This window comes from Talpa europaea, assembly GCF_964194135.1.
Source record: "Talpa europaea genome assembly, chromosome: 9".
NCBI classification, from domain to species: domain Eukaryota; kingdom Metazoa; phylum Chordata; class Mammalia; order Eulipotyphla; family Talpidae; genus Talpa; species Talpa europaea.
In genome coordinates, this window is record NC_140076.1 from 28579475 (window position 1) to 28606126 (window position 26652).

General features: G+C 47.5%; 2 protein-coding genes across 2 annotated transcripts in view; one reads left to right on the forward strand and one right to left on the reverse strand.

Moving 5' to 3' along the window:
- LOC311176955 (phosphatidylinositol 3-kinase regulatory subunit gamma) overlaps positions 1-16236 on the reverse strand; it is a gene marked incomplete at both ends in the record, with an annotated part of 95162 nt that extends 78926 nt beyond the window's left edge. Inside the window, one exon of the mRNA XM_084242615.1 lies at positions 15999-16236. Within this exon, the coding sequence (XP_084098741.1) occupies positions 15999-16236 (238 nt within the window). The remainder of the gene's footprint in view (positions 1-15998) is intronic.
- Positions 16237-20861: 4625 nt separating this feature from the next.
- On the forward strand, positions 20862-24992 carry TSPAN1 (tetraspanin 1; the record flags this gene model as incomplete). The annotated part of the gene is made up of 7 exons (XM_084242303.1): positions 20862-20918; positions 23656-23859; positions 24081-24155; positions 24272-24370; positions 24446-24598; positions 24687-24770; positions 24945-24992. The coding sequence occupies 7 exons, from the start codon at positions 20862-20864 to the stop codon at positions 24990-24992; spliced, it is 720 nt and encodes a 239-aa protein (XP_084098429.1).
- Positions 24993-26652: the final 1660 nt, after the last annotated feature.

The window sequence follows — 26652 nt, forward strand, 5'->3', positions numbered from 1 at the left end:
TGGGACCTCCCCTTGTGAGGGTGAATGACAGTTCAAACTCCAGGCCCATGTCCACTCCCTCTCTTCCTAATGCTCTTCCATCTCATAGATGCTATAGATGGGATTTCTTCTTGGCCCAGAACCTCCTCACCCCTAACTTCCTCCAGTGTTCTGTCTCTTAGGGCCTAAGAAGTGTTCACCCTCAAACCTCTTTCTCCAAACCAATGGGACCATCATTAGGGCATCAATGGTATCAGGAAGTCCTCATGTTTTATACTGCTTAATGTCCATAGGTATCTACAATCCATCTACAATGCTGGTTATATAATCAATATACAATATATAATCCTGGGTATATCATTTCAATTGATTTGAAGTTTCTTTCCACTCCATTACTTGAATTGTCTGCCCTCCTTCTTTTCCCATGTTAGTTTCAACAATGGGAAGAATCTAAAAGAAGACTCCGGGTTTGGGAGTTGTGATTTTCCTGTAAACCTTTCCCTAAGAAAGTTGTAGTTTTTGTTTGTTACATGAGGAACCTAATTCCTACTATTTGGATTTTTGGCTTCTTTTTCCTCTGCCTTCTATTAGTGTGTCTCCAATCACACTCATACTGATAGAGCAGAGAAAAAAATCTGAACAGCCCTTTGGTTATAAACTGTCCCGACTGCTAACTTAGAGTACTCAACACTCAATCAAATGACATGGGGCCTTGTTAGCCTTGAAAACTTTCCTTGCCAGTTTATAGCAGAACCTTTGAGTTCTCCTGGTATCCAGGATATCAATAGAGTACCAGCCAAGAGCACCTTTTCTTCATGTCATGGGTGGCCTTCTCCCTAAATGCTCTCAACTTCTGGATCCTCACAAATCTCTAGATTAATGGAATGGTCTTTCCTTTCAACTATCTCTAGTAACTAGGCCAATGATTCTGGTGGTAGTTGAGGTTGTTTTCATATAGGAGAACTTCTTACCATATCCAGCACTGAGCTCTGTTCCCTGGTATTTCCCTGGAACTGCAGACTAGTTAACATCTTTGGCAAACTTGAGTACAGCTGTGTTCTCTTCCCTCTTGAAGACCTTGCTGGGTCATCCTTATCTGCTAGTAGAAGTTTGCACAGCCTTTTGAATTTCAGGTTTTTTACAGTTCTTTTGAATCCCAAAATTGCAGATCTATATAATATGAATGAATACAACTATTCTGTACCCTGATTATGGTGGTGATTGAATAATTGTACACAGTAGTATAAACCAGTGGTTCTCAAGTGGGGAACATCTGTTCCAAAAGGGACATTTGGCAATGTTCAGAGACATTTTTGGATGTCATAACTCAAAGGTAGAGGCAGTGCTTTTTGGCATCAATTGGATAAAGGCCAGAGATGCTACTAAACATTCTATAATGTGCCAGAACAGCTCCCCACAGCAAAGAACTACCTGGCCCAAAATGCCAATAGTGCCAAGGGTGAGGAACCCTGGTATAAACCAGAGATCAGAAAACTGTTGCACAGGGCCTGCCCGGTGGCACAGTGGGTTGAGCGCCACTGTGAAGCTGTCCACAGCCTCTGCAGTGCAGGTTCGATCTCAGCAAGCCAGCGAGAATCCCACATGGCACGGCAGACCTCTCCTGTCGCACCCGCTGCTCCCCTCAGTAGTGTATTTCTGTCGTCTGCCTGTTCTGCTCCCTGCTCTGTCTCTGGTGAATCCTCTTACCCTCTCATGCCTCTGGCCTGTACCCTAGCTCTTGTATAAAAATAAATAAATCTTTAAAAAGAAAAAGAAAAAACTATTGCCCAAAAGGCCAAATTCATCTCACCACCCATCTTTGTATGGCTCGCAGTTATGAATGCTTTTTTAGATTGTTTTAACAAATGTGGGAAAAATCAAAAGAAAACAAATATTTTGTGAAAATTATATAAATTTTAATTTTGATGTCCATAAATAAATTCAGGCTTATTTGTTTATGTATTGTCTGTGCATGTTCTGGTGCTCCAAATGCAGAACTGAGTATTTATGACAGCAACTGTATGCCTTCAAAACCTAAAATATTTACCAATTCTTTGCAATTAAATTTGTTGGTCCAAACCCTAGAAACATACACACAGGGACCTCCCCGGTGGCGCAGAGGTTGAGTGCTGGGTTGCGAAGCTGCCGTCAGCCTCTGCAGCACTGGTTTATTCCCCGGCCACCTGAGGAGGGTCCCACATGGCGCGCAGACCTCTCCTGCCGCCCGCTGCTCCTCTCAGCAGTGTACTTCGGTCCTTCTGCCTGTTCTGCTCCCCGCTCTGGCTCTGGTGAATTCTCTCACCCTCCCACACTTCTGACTGTACCCAGTGCTTGTATAAATAAATAAATAAATCTTTTAAAAAAAAAAGAAAAGAAACATACACACAAAATAGTAATTTTTACTTATGTAAAATTTATTTATTTATTTATAAAGATTTATTTATGCATACAAGAGCTCGGGTACAGGACAGAGGTGTGGGAGGTGAGAAGATTTACCAGAGACAGAATGGGGAGCAGAACAGTCAGACTGACTGAAACACTGCTCAGCGGAGCAGCGGGAGAGTCAGGAGAGATCTGCTGCACTATGTGGGTTGCTCCCTGGCCAGCCAGGGGATCGAACTCATGCTGCAGTGGCTGTGAACAGCTTCACAGGCTGTGTCTTAACCCTTGTGCCATCAGGGAGGTCCCATACTTATGTAAAATTTAAAAGTGAATTTTAAAATGTGGAATTATAGATGCCTACACTGATTTACTATGAGTTGTGCTAACACACCCATTTCTGTAAATTTACATGTCTTTTCTGTTTTTTGTTTTTTTACAAATGATAGATAGTGGATAATAAGGGTTTATCACTGGCTAGGTTCAGATGTGAGAATTTCCTGCTTATAAAAATATCATATGTGACATTTCTGACCATGAAGAAATTCATTCAGTCTCCTGAGACAGAGACAGTTCTCCAGAGAAGACATCTGTGGCAAAGCAGCTAATATCCCATACACTTGTCATCAGATCAGTAATGGGGTCTGACTGGGTCTCTCTGACCATGACTGCCCCTAGACTGAATAGGGCATTTATCACACTGTCTCAGATAAACCAGCTGACCATCACGCACTCAGTCCCAGGATCCTGTCAATTAGCTCCTGTCCACTAGGTACATCCAAAGCTAGTATTCGCAGTCACGTTATCAGTCGCCTGCAGACTCTGGAAGCGTGTTCAACAGCGAGCTAGCTTCCTGTCTTCTGCCATCCCTCATCTCCACTTGGACAAGCCATCAGTTACTTAGCTAACGTGGGTAAAAACGCTTGAAGCTGAAAAATGCTCAATTGGGTTAGGGTAATCATCTGCTGGGCCCCCTCTCCCTGATTTCCTCTACCCAAATTCAGTCTACAAGACTCCTTGATGGGAAAGTTCCATGGCAGGTGACTGAGTGGTCACTGATGTTCAAGGCCAAAACCCTCCCCATACCCCTCCTCTAGTGTCCTAATGTCACTGTACTGAAACCCAGGGTCTGGATTGGCTTTCGTCTTTTAAAAGAACTGGAAACATGCAGATCTGGGTTCCCCCAAATTATCAGATTTTGGATGATCTTTATTTCTTACTTCAGCCGGATAGACCATTTAGAAAGTCAAAAACAACCTTTTGAAAAGATTATGAGGCAATCATAGCATTATTTGGTTCAAGTTTACAGAGCTTTAAACCTGGCATTCCAAGGACCAAAATTCAGTTCTCCATCTCTCAATTCAAGCTGTTCTGGGAGCTAGAAAAAATCCCTGTCCAGAAAGTTGATCCCTGAAGGGTAGAGTGATGGCTAGAGTGCCCCAGGCTGCTGATGTTTCAGTTATCAAATGCCAAAGCAGCAAGGTGCCCAGGCCAGACACATGTTATTCCTATCAGTCCCCCATACCAAAAGGTATATCTGTGAATAGGACTGAAAATAGCTGACCTCAATCACCCAAAGCCCAATTTCAAAAGTGTTAACACCTAATTTCACTGTACCTCTATGTGGGCAATTCCTATAGGTTCCCTGGCAATCCTTAGAGAGCAGCGAGAGCATCCTGCTCCTCCCTGCATTTCTATCATTCTTCCTTTCCATATCCATTTCTTTTTTTTTTTTTTTTAGATTTATTTATTTATTTATACAAGCACTGGGTACAGTCAGAACCGTGGGAGGGTAAGAGAAATCACCGGAGCCAAAGCAGGGAACAGAACAGGCAGAAGGACCGAAGTACACTGCTGAGGGGAGCAGCAGGCCGCAGGAGAGGTCTGCGTGCCACTTGGGACCCTCCTCCGGTGGCCAGGGAGCAGCCGGGGATTGAACTGGTGCTTCAGAGGCTGTGGGCAGCTTCACAACCCAGCACTCAACTGCTGCGCTGCCGGGGAGGCCCGATTCTTGGGATTTAGCATGCTAAGAGGGAACTTAGCATAACTACAGAAAACCTCCCAAATTTAGTATTAAGACATTGTTGTTCTTATAAGTCTTACTGCCATTATACTATATTAATTTGACATTCCTTTCTCTTTTCCTTCTTTCTCTCCAGCCCTCTCACCCTGACCCCCAAATTCTCATAAATAAAAACATACATCAATCTTATTCAAAGCATTTTGCTCTACCCTACCCCTAAACTCAGCTTTCTTTGACCTCTCTGCTTATATAGCCAAGAATTTGGACAAAATTCTTGGGTCATCAGATTAGATTCTTCTTTCCTTTGTCTTAGTTTCAGGCATGGGGGTAGTTGGTTCTTACAGTTCATGAGAAAAAAAAATTTCCTTTAGCATTGACTTTCCAATTATGGGCTCGATTACCTTCCTCTGAAGGTAGTGAGAATGCAAGCAGAGACTGGATTGATATATGCTTATCATATCAGATATCAGGACATTGTATATAAAGGATGAATGAAGAAGATAATGATCCTTCAATCTTTAGAACCAATTATTCTGTAACAATTTAGCATATTTGCCTTTTCTGAACACCATGCAATGTCATAGAACTTTTTTAACTGTTTTTTTATAATAGAAAACCTACTTCAAACTGATTTAAAAAAAAAAAAAGGAGAATTTGTTGCCTCATATAAATGAATCAGGAGCTCAGTCTCCAAGCATATGTCTTCTTTATTCTCACTACCACTTATCTAGTGTTTTCTTCTGTCTTAGATAGACTCTCACCTTTGAGGCAGACAGTTACCAGCTGGGTCCAGGCATAATATATTATAGCTTCACACTCCCACCTACCAATTCCCTAACAGAAGGGAGGGCCTCTGTCCCAGTTATTCAGTAAAAGTCTCTCATTGTCCCATTTGGGTGAAATGCCCCATCATTAAAACAATCACTGCAAAAACTGGCCAGTGGATCCAAGAGTATCAGTGCCTACTCCTGGAATTCAGGAGTGGGGGCAGCTCCACTTGAACCACATGGAGGTGGTTTGTTCCCCAAAGGAAAATTGGGAAGCTGTAACTGAAAGGAAAAGAGAATTCCAGGCAGGTAAAAACTATGGATATCCACAACAGTGGGCAAATGCCACCAATTTAGTGAAGAAGACAATCTGATCAATAGAGGAATTCATCAGTCTGAATGGATCAAATCACTGATAGAACCACTGTAGAACCATGCAGCTCTGGTCTCCAAGTATAGCACCAAGAAAAGAGATTCTGTTTTACACTTTTCAGACTTTTAAAATGTTAATACTTAGTCTTATGCTATAAAATAGGTACAGATATGTCGGAGTGATAGAGTGTAATTGGCACAACCTTTCTGGAAAGCATTTTGGCAATACATATCAAGAGCTTTAAAAATATTCTGCTCCTCTGTCCCAGTAATTCAACTTCCAGAAAAATTTGTAAGAAAATAATCCAATATATGAATAGAGATTTATGAATGAAGATTTCCATCACAGCATTTTTAGAATAGAAGGAGGAAGAGAAGATGGAGGAGAAATAATCTTTATGTCTACAGATAAAAAGTTTGATAACATAAAATATAGTAACTCCCTATTGAGGAAGACTACACAGTTATTAAGTAGCTTTAAAGAATTTCAAATGAGGGCCTCCGTGGTGGCGCAAGGGGTTGGGATGCAACCTGTGAGGCTGTCTGCAGCCACTGTAGCACGGAGTTTGATCCCCCCGCCAGCTGGTGGGGGAGCAACATGGTGCAGCATGGTACAGCAGACCTCTACTGGCTCACCTGCTGCTCCCCTCAGCAGTGTGCTTAGGTTGGTCTGCCTATTCTGTTCCCCACTCTGTCTTTGGTGGATCCTCTCACCCCCCCACCCCCCGCACCTCTGGCTTGTGCCCCAGCTCTTGTGTGCATGAATAAATAAATCTTTTTTAAAAAAAAAAGGGTCTCTCTGATGGCACAAGGGGTTAAGCATCACACTATAAAGCAATCCATAGCCTCTGCAGCACGAGTTCCATCCCTGGCCAGCCAGGGAGAAACCCACATGGCAAGGCAGACCTCTCCTGTCTCGCTCGCTGCTCCCCTCAGCAGTGTATTTTGTCAGTCTGCCTGTTCTGTTCCCCACTCTGTCTCTGGTGAATCCTCTCACCCTCCTGCGCATCTGGCCTGTACCCCTGCTCTTGTATAAATAAAAATAAATCTTCAAAAAAAATTGTCTATGCAGGGCCTCCGCAGTGGCGCAGTGGTTGAGCACTGGGTTGCGAAGCTGCCCGCAGCCTCTGCAGTGCTGGTTCGATCCCCGGCTGCTCCCCGGCCATGGGAGGAGGGTCCCACATGGCGCGCAGACCTCTCCTGCCGCCCGCTGCTCCCCTCAGCAGTGTACTTCGGTCCTTCTGCCTGCTCTGCTCCCCGCTCTGGCTCTGGTGAATTCTCTCACCCTCCCGCGCTTCTGACTGTACCCAGTGCTTGTATGTATAAACAAACAAACAAATAAATAAATCTTAAAAAAAAAAATTGTCTATGCAGTATATTAACTACCTAAAAGAAAGTTACATATGACCAGAAATGAAAATATAGATATATAAAAATATTAGCAGCATTTATCTGTTAGTGGGTACTTTAAGTATTTTGCCTTTCACATGCTTATATTGTCCACAATGAGCAAATATTACTTAAGCTTTTTTAAAAGATTTATTTATTTATGCATATAAGAACTGGGGTATAAACCAGAGGTGTGGGGGTCAGGGGGATTGTGAGCAGATTCACCAGAGAGATTGGGAAGCAGAAGAGGCATATCTACTGAAATACACTGCTGAGGAGGGCAGCAGGGCAAGATAGGAGAGGTCTGCTGTGCCATGTGGGTTAGCTCCCTGGTGGCCAGGGATCAAACTGGTGCTGCAGTGGCTGACAATAGCTTGATAGTGCTGTCTTTAATCCCTGAGCCACCAGGGAGGCCCTTAAACTTTTTTTGAAAGTCACCCCTTTTCAGTTTCTATGAATTTGCCCCAGTCCCAAACTCAGCCATTTGGACACCTGGAGAAAAAAAACTTGGTAGGTGACAGATAAGAACTAGCAACACTTTTCTGTGTCTTACAACTCTCCCCCACTCATCCATGGAAAGAAATTTTTCTTATAATTGCTAGTCCTCCCCTTAGAGTCTATCACTTCATCACATGATGCTTTTTTTTTTTTCCAGGTAAAACAAATCCAGGGGCAGAACATAAACTTATGCTGAACCCTGATATGAAAATTAATAGGCACTGAACTGCCAGCTGCCAGTGAAGTGCCAATGCAAAAGAGATGCTGGGCTGATGGATGCCAGAGACAGAGGTAGAAATGTCCCCATTTCAAGCCTGACATGTCTGCAGGAATTCCGGCCTGCCACTTTTTGGGTCTTTGGACACATTCTACCCAGAGGCCTCTCAGCTGACGAGTTTTCCCTCACAGCAGGCAACAGCAGACTGCCAGTGATTGCTGGCTGGAGAGACAGAAAGCAAGTATTATGCTTCTATGACAACCCAAATAGCACCATCTCCAGGAAGATTTCCCTGCAACCTTCCCTGATCTCCACTGCCCCTCAATATTGCATTTCTCCCTCAAGGAGCCATGACTCTGGTGATGTCCCTGCTCCTCTTGGAACAAATGTCACTATCAATGGTGTGACAGCTGGTGCTGTGAGAAGACTTCACACAGATCTTCATTCACTGGTTCTGCCACTCACTTCCTGAGCCTTAGTTTCCTCAACTGCAAAATGAAGACAGTAATCTCAGGAGCACAGAGTACTAATCCCCTCCTGGGACTCTCTTTGGGAATAATTTGACAGTCCCAATCTTCAAACTCACCTAATGTGATTGTGCCCAAAGAGATATCCTGGTGGCCCAGAACCACAAATGAACATTCACCAGGCCCAGCCTACTGGTGGCAGGCATGCATGCACGTGTGCCCATCCCCACCCCACGCACACATGCGCCTCCTCACCCAGACCTCCAGCCAACCGCAGCCAAGGAACAGACAGTAGCTAATGATACCTCTCCCATCTTCTGGACAGAGTAATTGCCAGGTAAGACAACAGAATCCCAATAATTGAAGATCTGTCCTGGAATGTGGTCACAAGCATGTCCAAAACTTAAGTCACTTTCTCCTCAAATGTATTACTTTTCTTGCTCTACCTGGGGACCCAAGTTGGAAATCAGGGTATGGTCCTCATACCTCCTGCTCTCTTATGTCTCCTATTCAAGCCATCACAAGTCCTGTCACTTCTGTCTCGCAAATCCATTCATTTCTTTCCATTCCAGTGCTGCCTCCTCCCCACAAGTCCTTGCCTCTGTACTGCCACCACAGGGAGCCTGTCTGCTCTTACTCCGCTAAAACCCCCACAACAGCTCTCAGTCTTAATAACTTTAAGTCCCCCAGTCTGGCCCTAGCTTACCTTTCTTTTTTTTTTTTAAAGATTTATTTATTTATTATTTATACAAGCACTGGGTACAGTCAGAAGCGCGGGAGGGTGAGAGAATTCACCAGAGCCAGAGCGGGGAGCAGAGCAGGCAGAAGGACCGAAGTACACTGCTGAGGGGAGCAGCGGGTGGCAGGAGAGGTCTGCGCGCCATGTGGGACCCTCCTCTGGTGACCGGGGAGCAGCCGGGGATCGAACCGGCACCGCAGAGGCCGTGGGCAGCTTCGCAACCCAGCGCTCAACCGCTGCGCCACCGGGGAGGCCCCCTAGCTTACTTTTCTAACCTCATTACTCTCCACACTGTCTCACACCTGTAGTTTCCCCAAACTCACTATCTTGTTTTTCACCTGCCTGCTTTTTGTTCATGCTATTATTCTCCTTGTTACTAATATCTTTCTGTTCCTACCCTCTTATTCCACTGATAGCTCTTACTCAATACTTTAAGATTTAGCTCAAATTTCCACTTTTCCAAAAGACTTTCTGCTCTCCCACTTCCCACACACCAAACTAGGGTCACTGCTGCCGCTGAGTGTTCTTTTTTTTTTAATCTATTTATTTATGCATGCAAGACTGGGGTACAGGCCAGAGATGGGGGGTGAGAGGATTCACCAGAGACAGAGTGGGGAACTGAACAGGCTGACTGACTGAGATACACTGCTGAGGGGAGCAGCATGCGAGACAGGAGAGGTCTGCTTTGCCATGTGGGTTTCTCTCTGGCCAGCTGGGGATCAAACTCATGCTACAGAGGCTGTGGATTGCTTCATAGTGTGGTACGTAACCCCTTGCACCACCAGGGAGGCCCCCGCTGAGTGTTCTTGCAGGCAGTTTTGTTGTCTCAACTCATTTAATCCTCACAACAAACCCTGTGCCTGCATTCTCCTATTATTCTTATTTTACAACTAAGAAAATAGAGGTTTATAAAAGTTAAAGCAACATTTCTGAGGCCAAACAGTAAGTGGCTAATCAGCACTGAAACTCATGTCTGTCCAGATAGACAGACCGATATAGAAATATACAAATCATTTTACTGTTATAAAAATATCAAGGAAAAAGTGGGGAGCATCCTTCTTTTTATATCAATTTGGTGAATATCAGTGGTCTAGCATACAGTAGGGTACTCAATAAACACCATCTCTCTCTATGCCTAGACACACATGCTGATATGGATAGCATTTTACCTAAACTGCTTGCACCATTCCTGCCATTCTATTTCCTGAAGTTGGAGTCTTTGAGAGTGCTCCCCAAGCCCTCTCCCGTTCCATCCCACCCCCAGCAGTGTTGGGGTTTGGCTTCCCTAGGAGACAAGGCTAGAACTGGCTCTTAGTGCCCAAACCATGCCTATATAGAGACCAAGGGAGACACTGAGTTCAGGCCCAGGGCTGCGTGTGTGCATGCGTGCATGCGTGTGTGTGTGTGTGTGTGTGTGTGTGTGTGTGGTGGGGGCGGGGGCGTGGCATAAGCCCAAATATTCTCTCTTATCCTCCATCCCGGAGCCCACTTACCAGGCCCACAACTTTCTAATCTTTTAACCAAGTCTCCATACCAGACCTCAAGGTGTTTCCCCACCCACACATTCCTACTCAGAGTTACCCACAGTTTGGATAAAGAGGGTCTCCCAGGTTCTCAGCTTCCTGCTCACCACTCCCCTCACCCTGAGCAGTCAGTTACAGCCCCACCCCTAAGCCTGTGGCCAAGGCAGTCCAACAGTCAGGCAACCCCATTTTATATCAGGGTTTGCCCTGTAACACAGCCACAGGACTCCCAACGTCACCCCCATTTGGAGGCTGGGTCAGCCTCCTTGGATCCGCTAGTTGGGAAGGCACCCTGCGTTCTTGGCCCTGGTGCCTTTGGGTCAGGACTGGGGGGCACTTCCAGTCACATTCTCTGGAAGTTGAGAATGGAGATATCTGGTTAGCACTTATTTGAACAAAGGCAGGACTATAAAATACTAAAAACTGTACTTAGGACCCAATTATAGACTTCAAAAGAGAACAAAGGAGGTTTGAGGCCTATAAAGGGGAGAGCATTTGCCAAAGTTCACACAGCAGGTGCAAGTAGGTGGAACAGCAGATAAATAGGCAGAGGGAGGCAAATAGGAGTGTGGATAGAGGTCTGGCAAAAGTATTGAGCTGAATTCAAGGACAGGCAGTTGAGCAAGAGAATCTTTAGCTGACATTGCTCCATTTTCCATACCTAGCAGGACTTGGTATTTGCCTCTCTATGGAGCTACTCCCTCTGGGTTCCTGAGTTTACAGCAGTTCTACATAAATATCCCTGTTGTTTGCTGAGTAACCAACTCCATAGATCAGATAAGGATTCCCATGCAAAGTGCTGCCTGAAGGTTGGCTCCTTCTATAGAGTTGTCCTCCCCGGCATCATCCCAGACAGATGCCCTCCACAAGGTCCCCTACCAGGGCTTTGCCTGGAACTGAATCCCACCCCAGAGGGTGACTTTGGTATATACCATGTTGCTCAACATTCAGCATCCTCTTTAGAGAGTCTGTTCCTCCTAACAGACCCTCCCCCCCAAGAAAAGTGTGACCTATGTAGTATTTTCTTTGCTAACCTTCTCAAAAAAGTCAGATGTGACTTTGCATTCCAATGTGATAACTCTTACTAGCCTTGGAGAATGTCCTTGGCTGATGATAACCCCAATTGTGGGGAAGCTGGAGACATTGGGACCAGCATACTATGCAACTTGATGACTTTTCTTTAAGTTATGTGTTCTTAGTTTATGTAGTTCCTCTTTCTCTATCCCCTTTACTATCCATTCCCCTCATCCTCAGGAACCCAGGAATGTGTCCTCATGGAAGTGTCTTATGTCTTGCTTATTGTGGGTTACCTCATCCTAAGCTGTGACCCAGGCTCTCTGCCTCCTCTTGAGAGTTCATGTATGAACACCTTTGCCCATTGCCAATGGGGAATCCCCAGGAGTTCTCATCACCTGAAGGGGCTTCACTAATTGACTTCTCTTGAGATCTTGTGATCTGGGACTCAGTGATACCACAATTCTGATTTCTAATATTCTGTAACTCAGGTTTTACTAACATAGAATTCTGTGATTGTAAGAATCCATGACTTCGGCTCTAAGTTTACTGAAAGCAGGGAAGGAGATAGCTAGATAGGTGAAGGGTAATGTTCCTGTTTCCTCTAAGGCTACACAGTTTGATATACTTAGGGCAGTTCAGTCCCAGGCCCCAGAACTCAGTCTATCCACCTCCCCCCTGACTTGGGCTCCAGTATCTGAAGTTAGCAGGAAAAGCAGACTCATTTAAAGCCCTTCCACTCAGCTTCCTCACCTTCCTGGGCTGCCCCAGAGTCCAGGGGAAAAAAAGTTTACTGGGATACTGGCCTGGCCAAATGGGCAGAGGCATGGGGAGTGATTAAGCACAGGGCAGGGAGCCAGTGGAGAAGAGATGAGAGATTACCTAGGGAGCCCTGCAGCTTTCCCTGAAGATGAGGAAGGAACAGACGCTGGAAGTGGGGCTGCGGGTAAGGGCACTGGTAAGGGTGGAGTGACCTAATGTAGCATTGTGGGGTTGGAGCTGGTCTTCCGGTCAGTGGTGACAAGGGACCTCTAGTCTGGCGCCCTTGAGGCGTCTGGTCTGGCCCCTTCTCATTCATTTTCTGTTACTGTGCCTGAGTCAGGCTCCCAGGAAAACCCCATAGGGTTGAGGGCAGGAAACTCAATCCTCTAGGGCTCCCTCCTGGGAGGACCCACTAAGATCAAGAAAGGGGGCAGGAGTTTCCAAATATCACACTGGGATTTCAGGCAGAACTGTAATTGCAGCCTCCTGCCTCCAGCCCGGAGCCATTCTCCCAAAGTTCCTAAGGGTCTGAGTACTGTAAAAATCCTCCAACACTGTGATTTGGCTAGAGGACAGGCCCACCCCCAGGCTGCTGCCCGGGAGTTCTCAAAGCCCCTCCTTCAGCCCTCAGGCAAATGACTGAAGCTGCCAAACCCGATTTTCTGGTTGTCCATAGCTGGTGGGAGCAGGAAGCCCTTCTCCAGGCCTGCACCCCTCAGGCCACCAATTTCCCTCCACTTCTGACCCCACCCTCACCCTTGTCCCTCCCTCACCTGTGCCACCACCACTTCCTCCTCCACCTGTCTGCCACCTCCCCTGGGCTGCTCCTGGGGCACCAGGAGGTGTGGTTCAGCTACACCCTCTCTGGCCTCAGTTTCCTCATCTATACAGGGGGAACAATGGACTGCCTCCCAGGGATAGACAGTGAGGAGTTTCCAAAGAAAAGGGGAATGTGCATAGCAGCCGGTCAACTCTTGGATGGCAGGTTGTTGCATTGTTAGGAGCATAGCCTGGGGTGTGAGAAGGAAGAGCTGCTCTGTGGAATTCTGGAAGTGTGGTTTTAGGGTGAAAGGTGTGAGGGAAGGGATAGTGACTCTCTGGCTTCCTCAGTTTATCTCTAAGGGAGACAGACACAGAGACAGTGAACTGATAATCATCCAAGACTAAGTCCCCTTGTTACTAGCGCCCTTGCCACAATTTAATGCAATGTCCGTGTGATCTGTTTAGTGTCTGTCTCCCACCAGGCTGGAGCTCCCACCAGTAAGAACTCCCACTGTCTTGCTCACTCTCTATCTCCAGAACATGGTCCCCTCCCTGACACACAGCAGGCACTACAAATGAGACAGTTTCAGATTGAAAGCAGAAGCAGGGCACCCTAAGGGCCAGGTCAGCTCACCTAACCCAGGCTTCTGCTCCAGGCTGCCAATGGCCCAAGCTTCCTCACTTCCCGGAGAGCGCAGGGTGCTCAGCCTCTTGGGACTCTAGTGGGGTGGGAGGGTGAGAGCTGCACCCAGTCATCCAGAGGGTCACTTAGACTGGGGTGGTGGGGCCCTCAGGCTGAGGCTATCTCTGGGAGCTGTAGGGGAAGGAGAGTAGGGAACCTGGAGGGGGAGGGGCGGTACAGGAACCGTCATTGCAGAGGGAGCTAAAAATAGATGGGAGAGATGATGTCATTGAGTTCCCACAGCTCTGCAAGCCCCCCCCTTTTCACTCTCTCTCTCTCTCTCTGTCTCTCTCTCACTCACACACACACACACACACAGATACACAGAGATACAAGTGTGGGCATGCGTGCATTCACACACACACACTCATATAGGGGAGGGAGGCTTCTGGGTCCCAGGGCCGAAGGGGCAGGGAAGTCTGGTGAGTGTGTCTGCATGTGTGTGTGTCTGTGTGCCTAGTTTGCATGAGTGTGATTGCTCGTGCCTATCTGGCTGCTTGTGTGTCTATGTCTATGTGCATGCATGTTTGTGTCTGTGTTCATTTGGAGGCATGTGTGTATGTTGTTAAATTAGTCATGTGGGGAGGCCTGTGGACATTAGTGTAAGGGAAGATCTGTTTATAGGCAGGTATTTACAGGCATATGTGTTTGTTGCATTGTATCTGTGAGTCCACTTACATTTACATACCTGCATGTATGTAAATGACATAGCCCTGCATGGGCTGTGTCATGTGTCTTTATATGTGGGGGTCCCATTGTGGGTCTTGGGTACTATTAGTCCAGCCACCTTCTGGTAGTGACGGAGGTTTCAGCATCCTCCCTATATCCAGAGGCACATCATCACCCACTGTCTGGGCACAATATGTCAGTGAGGACTATGCCCTTCCCTCCTCTCATAGTCTCAGTCTCTGGCCAGCCTTGGAGTGGCTGGACACAGACACAATTCATATCCTCCTCATAGGCAGCAGAGAACATTACCCAGACTTCTTGAGAGGCCAAAGGTCACAGGATTCACTTCTACCCCCAACCCTCAAGGAAGGGAGCCCTGGAACTGGAGCCAGAACTTGAGACTTAGGGATACCACTAACCCAGGCATAGAGTAACATGTTACAGAGTCCCTCACATTGAGGTACAGCACCGTGGAGACACACCCATAAAAACCCAGTTACACCCAGTGACACATGGGCACATGATCAGAAATCCAAATGGAAAATCCCCAGGCCAGAGTGCTTAGCACCCTCCCCTCTCTCTGGACTCAAACTCTTGCCCTATCTCTAAGCGCCCCAATTCAGCTGTCAGTCGTAGAAAACACTGACCTCAGATAATGACTGGGGGGCTAAAGATGGTGTACTCTCCTCAGAAGCTAATCCTTTCTTCCTTCAGGCGGCCCCCACCCCACCCCCACCCCCGACCTTCATTCCTCTTAGCCAAGCTGATGACCTTTCTGGCAACCTATATATTCATAAACACACCTTGACGCACAGCCAGCCACAGAGGCACATTTGATTGCAAAGGTATACTCAGCCACATGTTGGCTTAGACTCCCATTCTCTGGATCTCATATACATTCTCTGTCATGAATACTGGCACTACACCTACACACTGACCATCACAGGAACACACAGCCTCATATACCCCACACAAGCGCTGTGGAGTTATGCTCAAGCAGTACAATTGTCTCTCACCCTATCTCTGATCTGTGCCTCTACTTCCCACATCAAGAAACTGACTCCCTAGACCTTCCAAGATACCTACAGAGATCCCTTTCCCTGTGCATTTAGGAGTGCGAGACAGGAAGACCCCCTATCTCATAGGGCAGATCAAAATATGGGGGTCAAAGATGGGGAGATGGTACATGTTGCTGACCTTGTGTTGTCCTTCCACTATCTGTGATCCCAGCTGCTGTCATTGAAGCCTATCCCCGGGAACATTCAGCCCCCTCCGTGCCCTCACACCCTGCATAGTTGTCTGGAAACACCTTGGAGTGGAATAAGGTGATTGAAGCAGAAATGTCTGTATTTATCTGTTGTTCACCATCCAAGGCCACTAGAAGATGCAGACCTGGAGCCAGTCAAGCATGTGGACAAGTTTCAGGACATTTCTAGATGATGAGAAAGCTCCCAGGTTGACAGAGGTATCTGAGAACTGAGGACAGGAAAGAGAGGGAAGAGTATGAGGAAGTCAGCAGTTAATTCTAGAAGCTCCAGTGTTCTTACATTCACCCACTTTCCCAAGTTCTCCACTTCTACATGGTCCATTTAGGCTCTCAGCCTTTGGGACTCCTGCCCTCAAGAGCCCCCATTCCTTTTGGGTGATATTTTTACAGAGGGTTTGTTCCTCAGAGTGTATACACAGCGATAACATGGAAAAACTTGAGTGTTCCTGTTTTTCCAGCTCCCACCGTGGGATGGGACCCTCAGCTAACCTTGTGGTGGAAGGATCCACATGCTGGTGGTGGTACGGGTGTTGATATCTGTGGTCATAGTGGTGAGATTGGTGGCTGTAATGGTGGCAGCTTGTCCTAGGGGTCTCTGCTGGTACCTTCTGCGGCTACACTTGTACATCCTGGGAAACCTCGGCCGAGGCCAATGCATACCTGGTCTGCGGTACGGGGAGCTTATGCCTCGATGCCGAGGGGGACGGACAAGCTGGGAAGGCCCCATGGGCACAAGGAGTTTCTGCCGTGTGCCTGAAGGTGCTGCTGGCCAGGGCAGTGGAGGCCTCTATGACATGCAAAGGGTGTATACAGGTGATGCTTTTTATTATGCCCTGGGATCCTAACCCCTCCCCATGGGTCAGGCTTCCTCACAATCCTGTCAATGTAGACTGTTGGCTAAGACATTAGGTTGACTGAGGGTGAATTCTGGCTCTGCCACTTACACATTTTGCAATCATGGCAAAAAGTTAACCTTTCTATGCCTCTGTATCCCCATATTTATAAAGGGGATTAAAAGAGGTTCTATCTCAGGATTATTATGGAGGGGAATGCATTACTATGTATGTAATGCATTTAAAACATGATCTGTACAATTGCCAGAAAACTTCAGCTTGGCCCCTTGGGAAAAGGACATCATTCCCTCACCTTCTCATTCATCCACATTAACAATATTAACAATGTTTACTGAGCATTTACCTTGTGCCAGACACTGCAGAGTACTTTACAAAGGTCCCATTTTACTCCACAATTCCCTATATTCTACTATTCCTGTTTCATATCAGACAATTCTTGCTAGTCACACTAGTTGTGTTCTAATAAAGTCACCATGAACACTGAATTAGCAAATATGGAGCCAGTGCTCCTAGGAGAAAGGTTAGATTCCTACTAGCCTCTGGTCACAATATTTTTGTCAACTGATCAATCAGTACAAGACTTAGTTGCATGTTTGTTTCTATTTAAAGACAGCTAATTTAGGGCCTCTCCGGTGGCGCAGCGGTTGAGCGCTGGGTTGCAAAGCTGTCCGCGGCCTCTGCAGCACCGGTTCAATCCCCGCCTGCTCCCCGGCCACCAGAGGTGGGTCCCACATGGTGCGCAGACCTCTCCTGCCGCCCGCTGCTCCCCTCAGCAGTGTACTTCGGTCCTTCTGCCTGCTCTGCTCCCCGCTCTGGCTCTGGTGAATTCTCTCACCCTCCCGTGCTTCTGACTGTACCCAGAGCTTGTATAACCAAACAAACAAACAAACAAACAAATAAATAAAAAGCATGCCTCTACAAAAAAAAAAAAGACAGCTAATTTAATATATGCTGTTGTCATTAGCATTGAACTGTTGGGCAGTAGTACTATAACTTGTGTCTGAGTAACATTTAAATGTATTTCTTCCACAAGGCACACCACTGCCTCTTAGGCACACCAGACAGCACTTAAGCATTACACTTGGGGGATCATTTTAAACAGCAAATAACCTTAATTCAACCTTAACTGAGAATGTGAGTATTAGACAACTCAAATTTTGTGTGGCTCTTCACATACCATGAATGACTGCAAAGGTGCCATAAGTATTGGCTTGGCATTATAAATCAATTTTAGTAGGGTAGGTAGTTAAATTCACAGATCTGGAAACCATGAATAATGAGAATCCACATTTAACTCTTGCTACTCTGTACTCAATCATTCATTCATTCATTCAAAGATTCAGCAAATGTTCACTAATAACTTTGTATGTGCTGGGCACTGGGGACACAGAAGAATACAGGCTCGCCCTGCTTCTTGCTACCATGAAAGACAAAGTCATGTAGACAACCAAGCAGGTGGAGGAACAACTAGGTCCCCTTGGGCTGAGAGAGGTATGAACCCTGAATTTATCTCCTTTCATATAGGAGACAGGAACATCAATAGCTCGGCCAGGCCTTACACCAGGTTGTTTGGATTTGCCTCTTCCTCCATAGCTCAGCCTACTCTCCCATGTCCTCTTGCTCTACCTATAGGTTCTCTTCCTAGCTTCTACCTTTTCTCTGTTCCTATGGTAGCCTGCTAGGAAACTGGGACTGACAAAGACCTCCCCCTCCAACCTCTCTACTCTTGCTATCTTCAACCTTAGAAAATTGACCTTGGGCCTCCCTGGTGGTGCAAGGGGTTAAGCACCATACTATGAAGCAATCTGCAGCCTGTACAGCACGAGTTCAATCCCTGGCCGGCCAGGGAGAAACCCACACGATGAGGCAGACCTCTCCTGTCTAACCTACTGCTCCCCTCAGCAGTGTATTTCAGTCAATCTGCCTGTTCTGTTCCCCACTCTGTCTCTGGCCTGTGCCCCAACTCTTGTATGCATAAATAATTAAACCTTTAAAAAAGAAAAAAAAAGAAAAGAAAATTGACCTTGCCCCTCAATTTCTAGCTACTATGCTCATAAACCCACCTGCCCCTAGTTATATTCTTTCTTGAGTCTCATTCCAAGGCCTCCTCTCATATTCTTTTTGGAAACCAGTCCCTCCTGCCTTCTTAGAGACTCCATCAATGCAGACAGTGGGCTAAGACTGGCTTGGACTGACTGGGAGTGAATCCTGGCTCTACCACTTTACATATTTTGTGATCATGGCAAGTACTTAATCTTTTTGCTCCTGTTCCCCCATATTTAAAAAGAGAATAAAAAGGGAATCTGAGGGGCCTCCCTGAGTTCGATCCCCAGCTGGGGAGCTGACCCACATGGCACAGCAGACCTCTCCTGACTCGCCGGCTGCTCCCCTCAGCAGTGTATTTCAGTAGATCCGCCTGTTCTGCTCCCCACTCTGTCTCTGGTGAGTCTTCTCACACACACACACCCACCTCTGGCCTACACCCTAGTTCTTGTATGCATGAATAAAAATAAATCTTAAAAAATTTTTTTTTAAATCAGGCCTCCTTGGTATTGCAAGGGGTTAAGATGCAACCTGTGGGGTTGTCCGCAGCCCCTGCAGCACGAGTCAATCCCAGGCCAGCCAGGGTGCTGTCCACATGGTGCAGCAGACCTCTCCTGACTGGTCTGCTGTTCCCCTCAGTAGTGTATTTCGGTCTCTCTGCCTGTTCTGTTCCCCATTCTGTCTCTGGTGAGTCCTCTCCCCTCTCCCCCATGCCTCTGGCCTGTACCCCAGTTATTGTATGCATAAATAAATAAATCTTTAAAACAAAAATTTAAAAATCCACTTCTTGCACCCATACTGCCTCCGCTGTGACTGTCCTCACTCTGATCTTCTAACTCTATGGTCACTTCCACATATTCCAGAGTGGGGGGAGGGTGATCTCATTTTTAAAACCTATATATTCTGTTATCCAGATCAGGAAACAGGCTTAAAACCAAGTCTAAGAAATGCTCCCCCTGCTTCCCTCCCGCACCCCAGCTCACATAACTAATAAATATCAGAACCAAGATTGGAGCTCCTGGTCTGAGCCACTTGAAAGCCAGAAGTTTCCTGCCCCTCCACATCAAGAGAGTTGGGGTGGGATGTGAGACTCTGGTGAGTCCTCTCACCCTCCACACCTCTGGCCTACACCCCAGTTCTTGTATGCAAAATAAATAAATCTTTAAAAACAAAATAAAACAAAACAAAAACACTAGAGTGCTTTTTTGGGGCCATAGTGCCACCTGCTGGCATAAAGAACAGGGGTGTACGTACACAGATGTCTAAGAGTAGACAAGAAGAGGGAAAAGAGACCATGTGGGGAGGAAGAAGAGAGGAAGAAAGACGAGAAAGGGAAAAGGTCTAGGAGCTGTTTATTACCCAGAGAAGGAGCAAAAGTTGCGAAACCTCCAGCAACTGGAGGGACGAAGGGGAGGGGAGGGGGGGTAAGGAAGAGAGAGAACGAAAATGAATGTACCGCTTATTTACTCTAAGTATTTACCTTATACTTAGCATCTTTAAGTTTGTTGCTCAGGTGTTGCTCTGTTGTTAGTTGCTGGGAGTGAGTCCACACAGAGTTCAGTGAGTGTGTGTGTGTGTGTGTGTGTGTATGTGTTTACGCACGCGCGCACGAGTGTGTAAGGAAGATTATGTGCACTGTATAATGGAAAGCACACAAGAAGCGGGGCACTTTCCTCACCCCCAAGCTTCTCTTCCTTCTTTAGATCTTGAGGGGCTTTGCTTCTGGTTAACTTAGCTGGGCGGAGGTCCTCTGCCACTGTAGCTGTAGGGGCACATCTCCAGGCAGCAGAGGGCAGTAGGGGCAAAAGAGGTAGACTGGAGGGTGGGGCAGGCGGGTGGGGCTGGTGGGCAGGCAGAAGGAAGCCTTTAAAGCACCTGCCTCTCCTGCAGGTAAGCAGTGGTGTGTGAGAGCCAGCCCTGTCTTCCTGCCTTCCCACTCAGTGGCAGTTCCCTGGAGCTATCTACCCCCTCTGGAGCCTCAGCAGATCCCTCTCAGAACAGGCTACCAAGAGCCCTCAGCAGGTAAACGCATTGCCTAGAGATTAACCTATGAAATCAACCTGGGAACAGATTTGGGAGCTGAAAGAGTCTTGAAGAAGGATCCTGGAAGAGTCTACCATTGGTTTGGGGAGGGGTTCAGGTATACAGGTGTCAGGGAAAGGGCATGGAGTGAGCTCTAGTTTGGCTGTCAAGCTTGGTGCCAGTGGAAAACACTGGGGTATTAGTAGCGCAGAGTGTCAGGTACCTGCATCAGTTCTGGGAATTACAGAAGAAAGGGGTACCAAACGGGAATCTTAGGAAAAGTCCTGAAGAGTCAGAGTACAGATGCAGGGGAGGATTGGTGATCTATGGTTCCAGGATGCTGGAGTCTGGTATGTTATGGTCCAGTGCCAAGGTTGGCCCAGGTAAGGGGGTGAGGTCCTAATTCACTCATGTCTGCCTTCTAGGAGCCACCATGCAGTGTTTCAGTTTCATTAAGACCTTGATGATCATCTTCAATTTGATCATCTTTGTAAGTATGGGGGTTTGGGGCTTTGGGGTGTCCCTATAGGAGTGGGGAAAGCACAAGGGGAGAGAGGAGATTGTTGTGCCCACATGCTGTTGTAAAAGTTTCCCCTTATGATGAGGTACAGAAGCCTTCACAAATATGGGATCTTGGTGTCAATAGCAGCTTACCTGGCGTATGAATTGGGATAAAGATTAGAGGCATCGGGGGCCTCCCTGGTGGCGCAGGCGGTTGAGCGCAGCCCTGTGAAGCTGTCCACAGCCTCTACAGTGTCAGTTCGATCCCTGCCGGCCTCGGAGCAACCCACATGGCTAGCAGACCTCTCCTGTCTCGCCTGCTGCTCCCCTCAGCAGTGTATTTTAGTCCTTCTGCCTGTTCTGTTCCCTGCTTTCTATCTGGTGAATCCTCTCACCCTCCCACGCATCTGGCCTGTACCCCAGTTCTTGTATAAATTAAAAAAAAAACCTTAAAAAAAAAGATTAGAGGCATCCCCTTCCTCCCAGGAAGCTTTGGGCCAGCCTTATGGCAGGGCAGGGCAGGGTAGGTAAACAGGAAATATTCTCCCCTTTGTATAGGCGTTGGGGCCCATTGAAGGCAAGGGGTTTGCCTTCCACCTAGTGTGGAAGGAAATTCAGTGGCCTCTGTATAAAAGGAAGCTGAAAGGAGAGAAGGCCCTACATCATTAAATCAGAATTATGCCCCCAAGCAACACTTATTCATTTGAAAAACATTTATTACCTAGCAACTTATTACCTAAGACTGTGAGTGCTGGTATGACAGGTGGGTAAGGCCTTTCTCTGCCCTTGAGTATTGAAGGTATGTATGGCAGACCAGTTAGGCAGACAGTTGCAACATAATATATATGACCTTAGCACAGGGACTAGGGGAGGCTTTGGATGGCTCTGGAGGAACTTAAGTCCAGCCTGGTCAAAAAAGACTTAAAGGAAATTGCTGAGGCTGGGGATTTGTGCTGGGTGAGAGGGTTGTAAGGCATGCAGAAAGACCCAGAGGCCATGAAATTAGATATTGTTCAGAAAACCAGGAACAGATTGTATAAGGTATGTTTGAGGAAGCTGAGCAATGAGGCGTGCACCTTGGCGATGGTGGTGGAGATACTGAGAGATGAACAATGGGTAAAGCCCTCATATGGTGGCTGAAGATTGGAAAGACAAGGGAGATCTTGAGATGATGCCCATATAGCTGGCATGAACTCCTTGGGGGAAGTCCCACAGACAGTTCTGTACCAAGTGGGGTTGTAGTTCAAATTCAAGCTAGCCACTTGAAAGGTATGTGCCCACAGGTGATCACTGAAGTTAGCAAGTGGATGGGAGCACTCAGGGACAGTGAATTCGGGAAATCCAGCTACAAGGGATCAGGGGAGAAATAGCCCTCAAGAAGCTAATGAAGAAAGGGCAACAGAAGAAGGAAACAAGGAAAGTGAGATGCCAGAGGAGAGCATGGCCCATGAAATGTCACTGGATGTAACATAGGATGTCACCAGAGACGTCGGGGCCATACTAGAATAGATTAGAGTGAGTAAAAGAAAGACATTAAGTGTAGATGAATTTGGACAAATTGGGCTGGGAGTGAGTCAACTCTAATTCAAGTGTGATCCATGTCTTGGGCTTCATTTGGTTTCAGAGAACTAACCTTTATTCACATATTTGGAGAGAAGGAAAAGATTCCAGGGATTTGGAGAGCAAGGGTTCTGGCCCGAGGGGGTTAAAGGTAAATCCGGTTTGGCTTTGGCCTCTGTTGCCCAGGCCTTGTCAGACTGGGCAGGGCAGGACAGGCCTGAGACTCCTTGAAATTTGACCCTGCAGGCTGAGAGCCCAGTTTTCTGTCCTTGAGCAAACATGCCTGTGATCCAGCCACAATCTCCCACCTCTCCTCTAGTTCCTGCCTCAGTTTCTATAACTGGAAAGTGTAGGCTGGGACCAAAATGTTATCAGGCTGATTTATCCAGAGAAACTCTTGATTAACAAAGCCTTGCTCTAAGAATTGTGAGAACCGGTCAGCGCCCTCCCCAGTGTAAGCCTCAGGATTCCCTCTAAGGTTTGGGGTTTAAGTCAGAGAGCTTTTGAGAAAAATGCTAGTTGTAATCACCTTCTGGTACCTCAATTTCCACTTACGAGGCAAGGAGAGGTCTAGGCTAGATGAAGGAAAGGCATGGAGTCTGATTGGAGGGGAGCCAATGGATCCTTAGGGTGGGAGTCCCTTACTACCACCCTTACCATGGTTGGGAGCAGGTGTAAATCTCGGTGCCGGTGCCGCCTATGTTGCTATGGTGACTGTTGAGCTGGTTCAATGCTACCACCCTCATTTCCTCCTATCAGAGGACAGAGGTGTTCTGGGCACTCAAAGCCCAGAGAGAAAGTGGGAGGGGTGGGACAGCAGGGGTGTGGGGGGGGGCTTGGGGGGGTTGAGCTCAACTGCTTGTTTTCTCTCCTAGTTATGTGGCAGGGCCCTGGCAGCAGTGAGGGAAAACCTTGCCCCTACCCCCACTCTGTGGCTATTTCTGAAACCTCCCCCCACCACCCTTCCAGTCCTATTTAATCTACCAAGGTGTGCAGCCTGTGCCAGCTATAAGCATCTCAGTTTCTACCTTTCTAACTCTAAGGAATATTTTCTCTCCCTACAGGATGAGTTTTCCAAATAAAGGGGGAAGTGTCTCATCTCCTATCTCACTGTGGTAGGGAGCTGCTTGCCAGTAATGTTTCAAGGCCTGCCTCTTTGTCCCTAGCTCTGTGGTGTGGCCCTGTTGGCAGTGGGCATCTGGGTGTCAGTTGACGGGTCATCCTTCCTGAAGATCTTCGGATCGTCGTCCACCATCATGCAGTTTGTCAACGTGGGCTACTTCCTCATCGCGGCTGGCGCTGTGCTCTTTGTTCTTGGCTTCCTGGGCTGCTACGGGGCTCAGTATGAGAGCAAGTGTGCCCTCATGATGGTGTGTTACACCTGGTTCCACTGGCCCATGACCAAGTCCCAGGGCCCCCTCACCCTAGATACCAGACCCTGGGGGTCCCCAAACCCTGCTTTGGCCTTCAAGGGCCTCAGCAAAGGGGGTTGCTGCCTCATTACTATGGGGGGGAGGAGTTGGAGGGGCTAGGGCAAGGAAGGCAGATGGGCTGTTTTTCCCTAAAACTCAGACCCCTGTTCTCCACTCAGTTCTTCGTCATCCTCCTCCTCATCTTCATTGCTGAGGTTGCAGCTGGTGTGGTTGTCTTGGTATACTCCAAAAAGGTGAGAAACAGAGATAGGGCAAGGGGGGAGGATTGGGCAAAGCCCTGGAAGTGGGTTGTGGCCTATGCATGGCCACCTTCCCTACCAGACCCTAAACATTGGCCTGCCCTATCCAGAGCGAGGAATTGCTGAAGCCAGTGATCGTGTCCACTATCAAGAAAGACTACGGTTCCCAGAAGGATATCACCCAACTGTGGAACTCCACCATGGAAAATGTAAGCTGGGCTGGGGAGGTTTTTGGGTGGGGAGAAAGAATGCCCCACTGACTTCTTTCTCATCCATTTCTTCAGTTAAAGTGCTGTGGCTTCAACAACTACACCGATTTTGAAGATTCTCCCTATTTCAAAGAGCAGCATGCCTTTCCCCCATACTGTTGCCTTGACAAGAATAACACAGCCATGGGAAACTGTACGCAGGAGAAGGCTCAGGAGATGCATGTACAGGTGTGGACTGGCATGAAAGGTTGGGGGCTGCTTTAATGGCATCAGAGGGGGCAGCTGCTGACTATAGATGTTCTTTCCCCTCCCCAAGGGTTGCATGAAACAGATTGTGCATTCCATTGAAGCCAACTCAGTCATTGTTGGTGGTGTGGCAGCTGGAATTGGGGCCTTAGAGGTAAGGGGTTGAGGGAGTTGGGCAGGGTCAGGTCTGGGTCAGGACTGTTTGGCCCATCTCTAAAGCCTCAGGAAAAGACGGACTTCTAACAGAGCAGGGTATCTGGAGGGCAGGGGACTTGCTTAATGATCCCTGATCATACCTTCTCACCTCTCTCTGTTCCTCCCCCACCAGCTGGCTGCCATGATTGTATCCATGTATGTGTACTGCAATCTGGAATGAGTCCGCTTCTGCCTCCACCAGTGCTGCTGCCTGCTACATGGGAGCTGGGAGGAGGTACCCTAGCACTGCTAAGCAGCATGATCAGGGTGGGGATAGGATCTAACAGTGGCACTTGGACTGGAGTAGGCCTGGCCTTGGTGTCTTGGACTTGGCACCAAATAGGGATCACCCCCTTCAGGCTGTGCCTGACTTTTCCTTCTGTCGTTGGGAATGAAACCTCAATGTAAGCCAGCTCTCCTGTCCATTCCTCTAGTCTGTCCCTTAAGCCCTTGACACCCCTTCAGGCAAGGGGGTCTCTCAGTGACCCCAGTCCTCCCCTGGGAGATGAGAGAAAGGTACCCTACAGCCTGGGAATATGCAAAATCAGAAGTAACCAGGTGGATATGTAGAAAACACTACAGAAATCATGGACCAATTAAAATGTTTTCATTTGGACTCTTTCCTGTGTATCTTTGGGGCCCTTCTTACCTAAACTGGCTGCAGATTCCAGAAGGACCCCTAGAAAGGTAGCAGAAGAGATGTGAGGTGGAGGTGGGTGGCTATTTCTTCCCTTCATTTGGATTCCAGATGTGGGAAGTAGCCTAACAAGAGTGGCCCTGAGGAGGTGAGGGTTGGGTTAGTCTGCCTTCTCATAATATGGGAAGACTTTGGCCTGAAACTACTCCCTCCTGGGTAGGGGCACTGGACCAGAAAACTATGAAAATAACAAGCTATGCTGGAATGGGGGCGGGAGACCGGAAACATTCCAGGCAATGGGAGAGAATCACTTTTTAGGTTTTGAAAAGCCTATCAGGGGATCCAAGCTGCCTACCCTTCCAGGCAGGTAAAACCCACCTGTTCCTTTGTGGACTTCAGAAAGAACATGTATTTTTGGTCTTGGTCTGCTAGGTTCTCTGTAGACCTGATTTCTTACTTAATCTTTTTTTTAAAAATAGATTTATTTATGTATCCAAGAACTAGGGTATAGGCCAGAGGTGGGTGTGTGGGGGTGAGGGGGGTGGTGTGTGTGTGAGAGGATTCACCAGAGACAAAGTGGGGAGCCGAACAGATGGATCTACTGAAATATACTGCTGAAGGGGGCAAGGCAAGACAGGAGAGGTCTGCTGCGCCATGTGGGTTAGCTCCCTGGCTGGGGATTGAACTCTTGCTGCAGTGGCTGCAGATAGCTTCATTATGCTGACTTAACCCCTTGTGCCACCAAGGAGGCCCTCATACTTAATCTTAACTACTCTCATACTCCAGAAACTGGGGCCTTCCAGGCAGCTTGTTCCAGGCCCAAGCTTTCAGTGAAGAGCTGAGAAGGATTTAGGACCAGGCTGTCTGACTCTAGAACCTGGTGGGGTCCTGGCTGACACGACCCCAGAATTACTTGAAGGCCAGAATGTCCGAGAGGTAGATTTGATGCCTACCGAACCCGGACAGCGGGGAGCTACTGCAGGAGCATATGGTGTCTGCTACCAAGGAAAGTCAAACCTGGCAAACTAGTCTTCCTCCTAGCTTCCCTTAGGCCCCTGAATCCTTCTTCCTGGGCTTTTCTAGGATAGCTCAGAACCGCCACCTTTTGCTGAGCCCAAAAAGGAACAGAAACCTGGCCAGAGCCACACAGTACCTAAGAGCTATTCTGTAAGTGCCACAAGAGGCTGCTGGGAGGCTGGGGAGA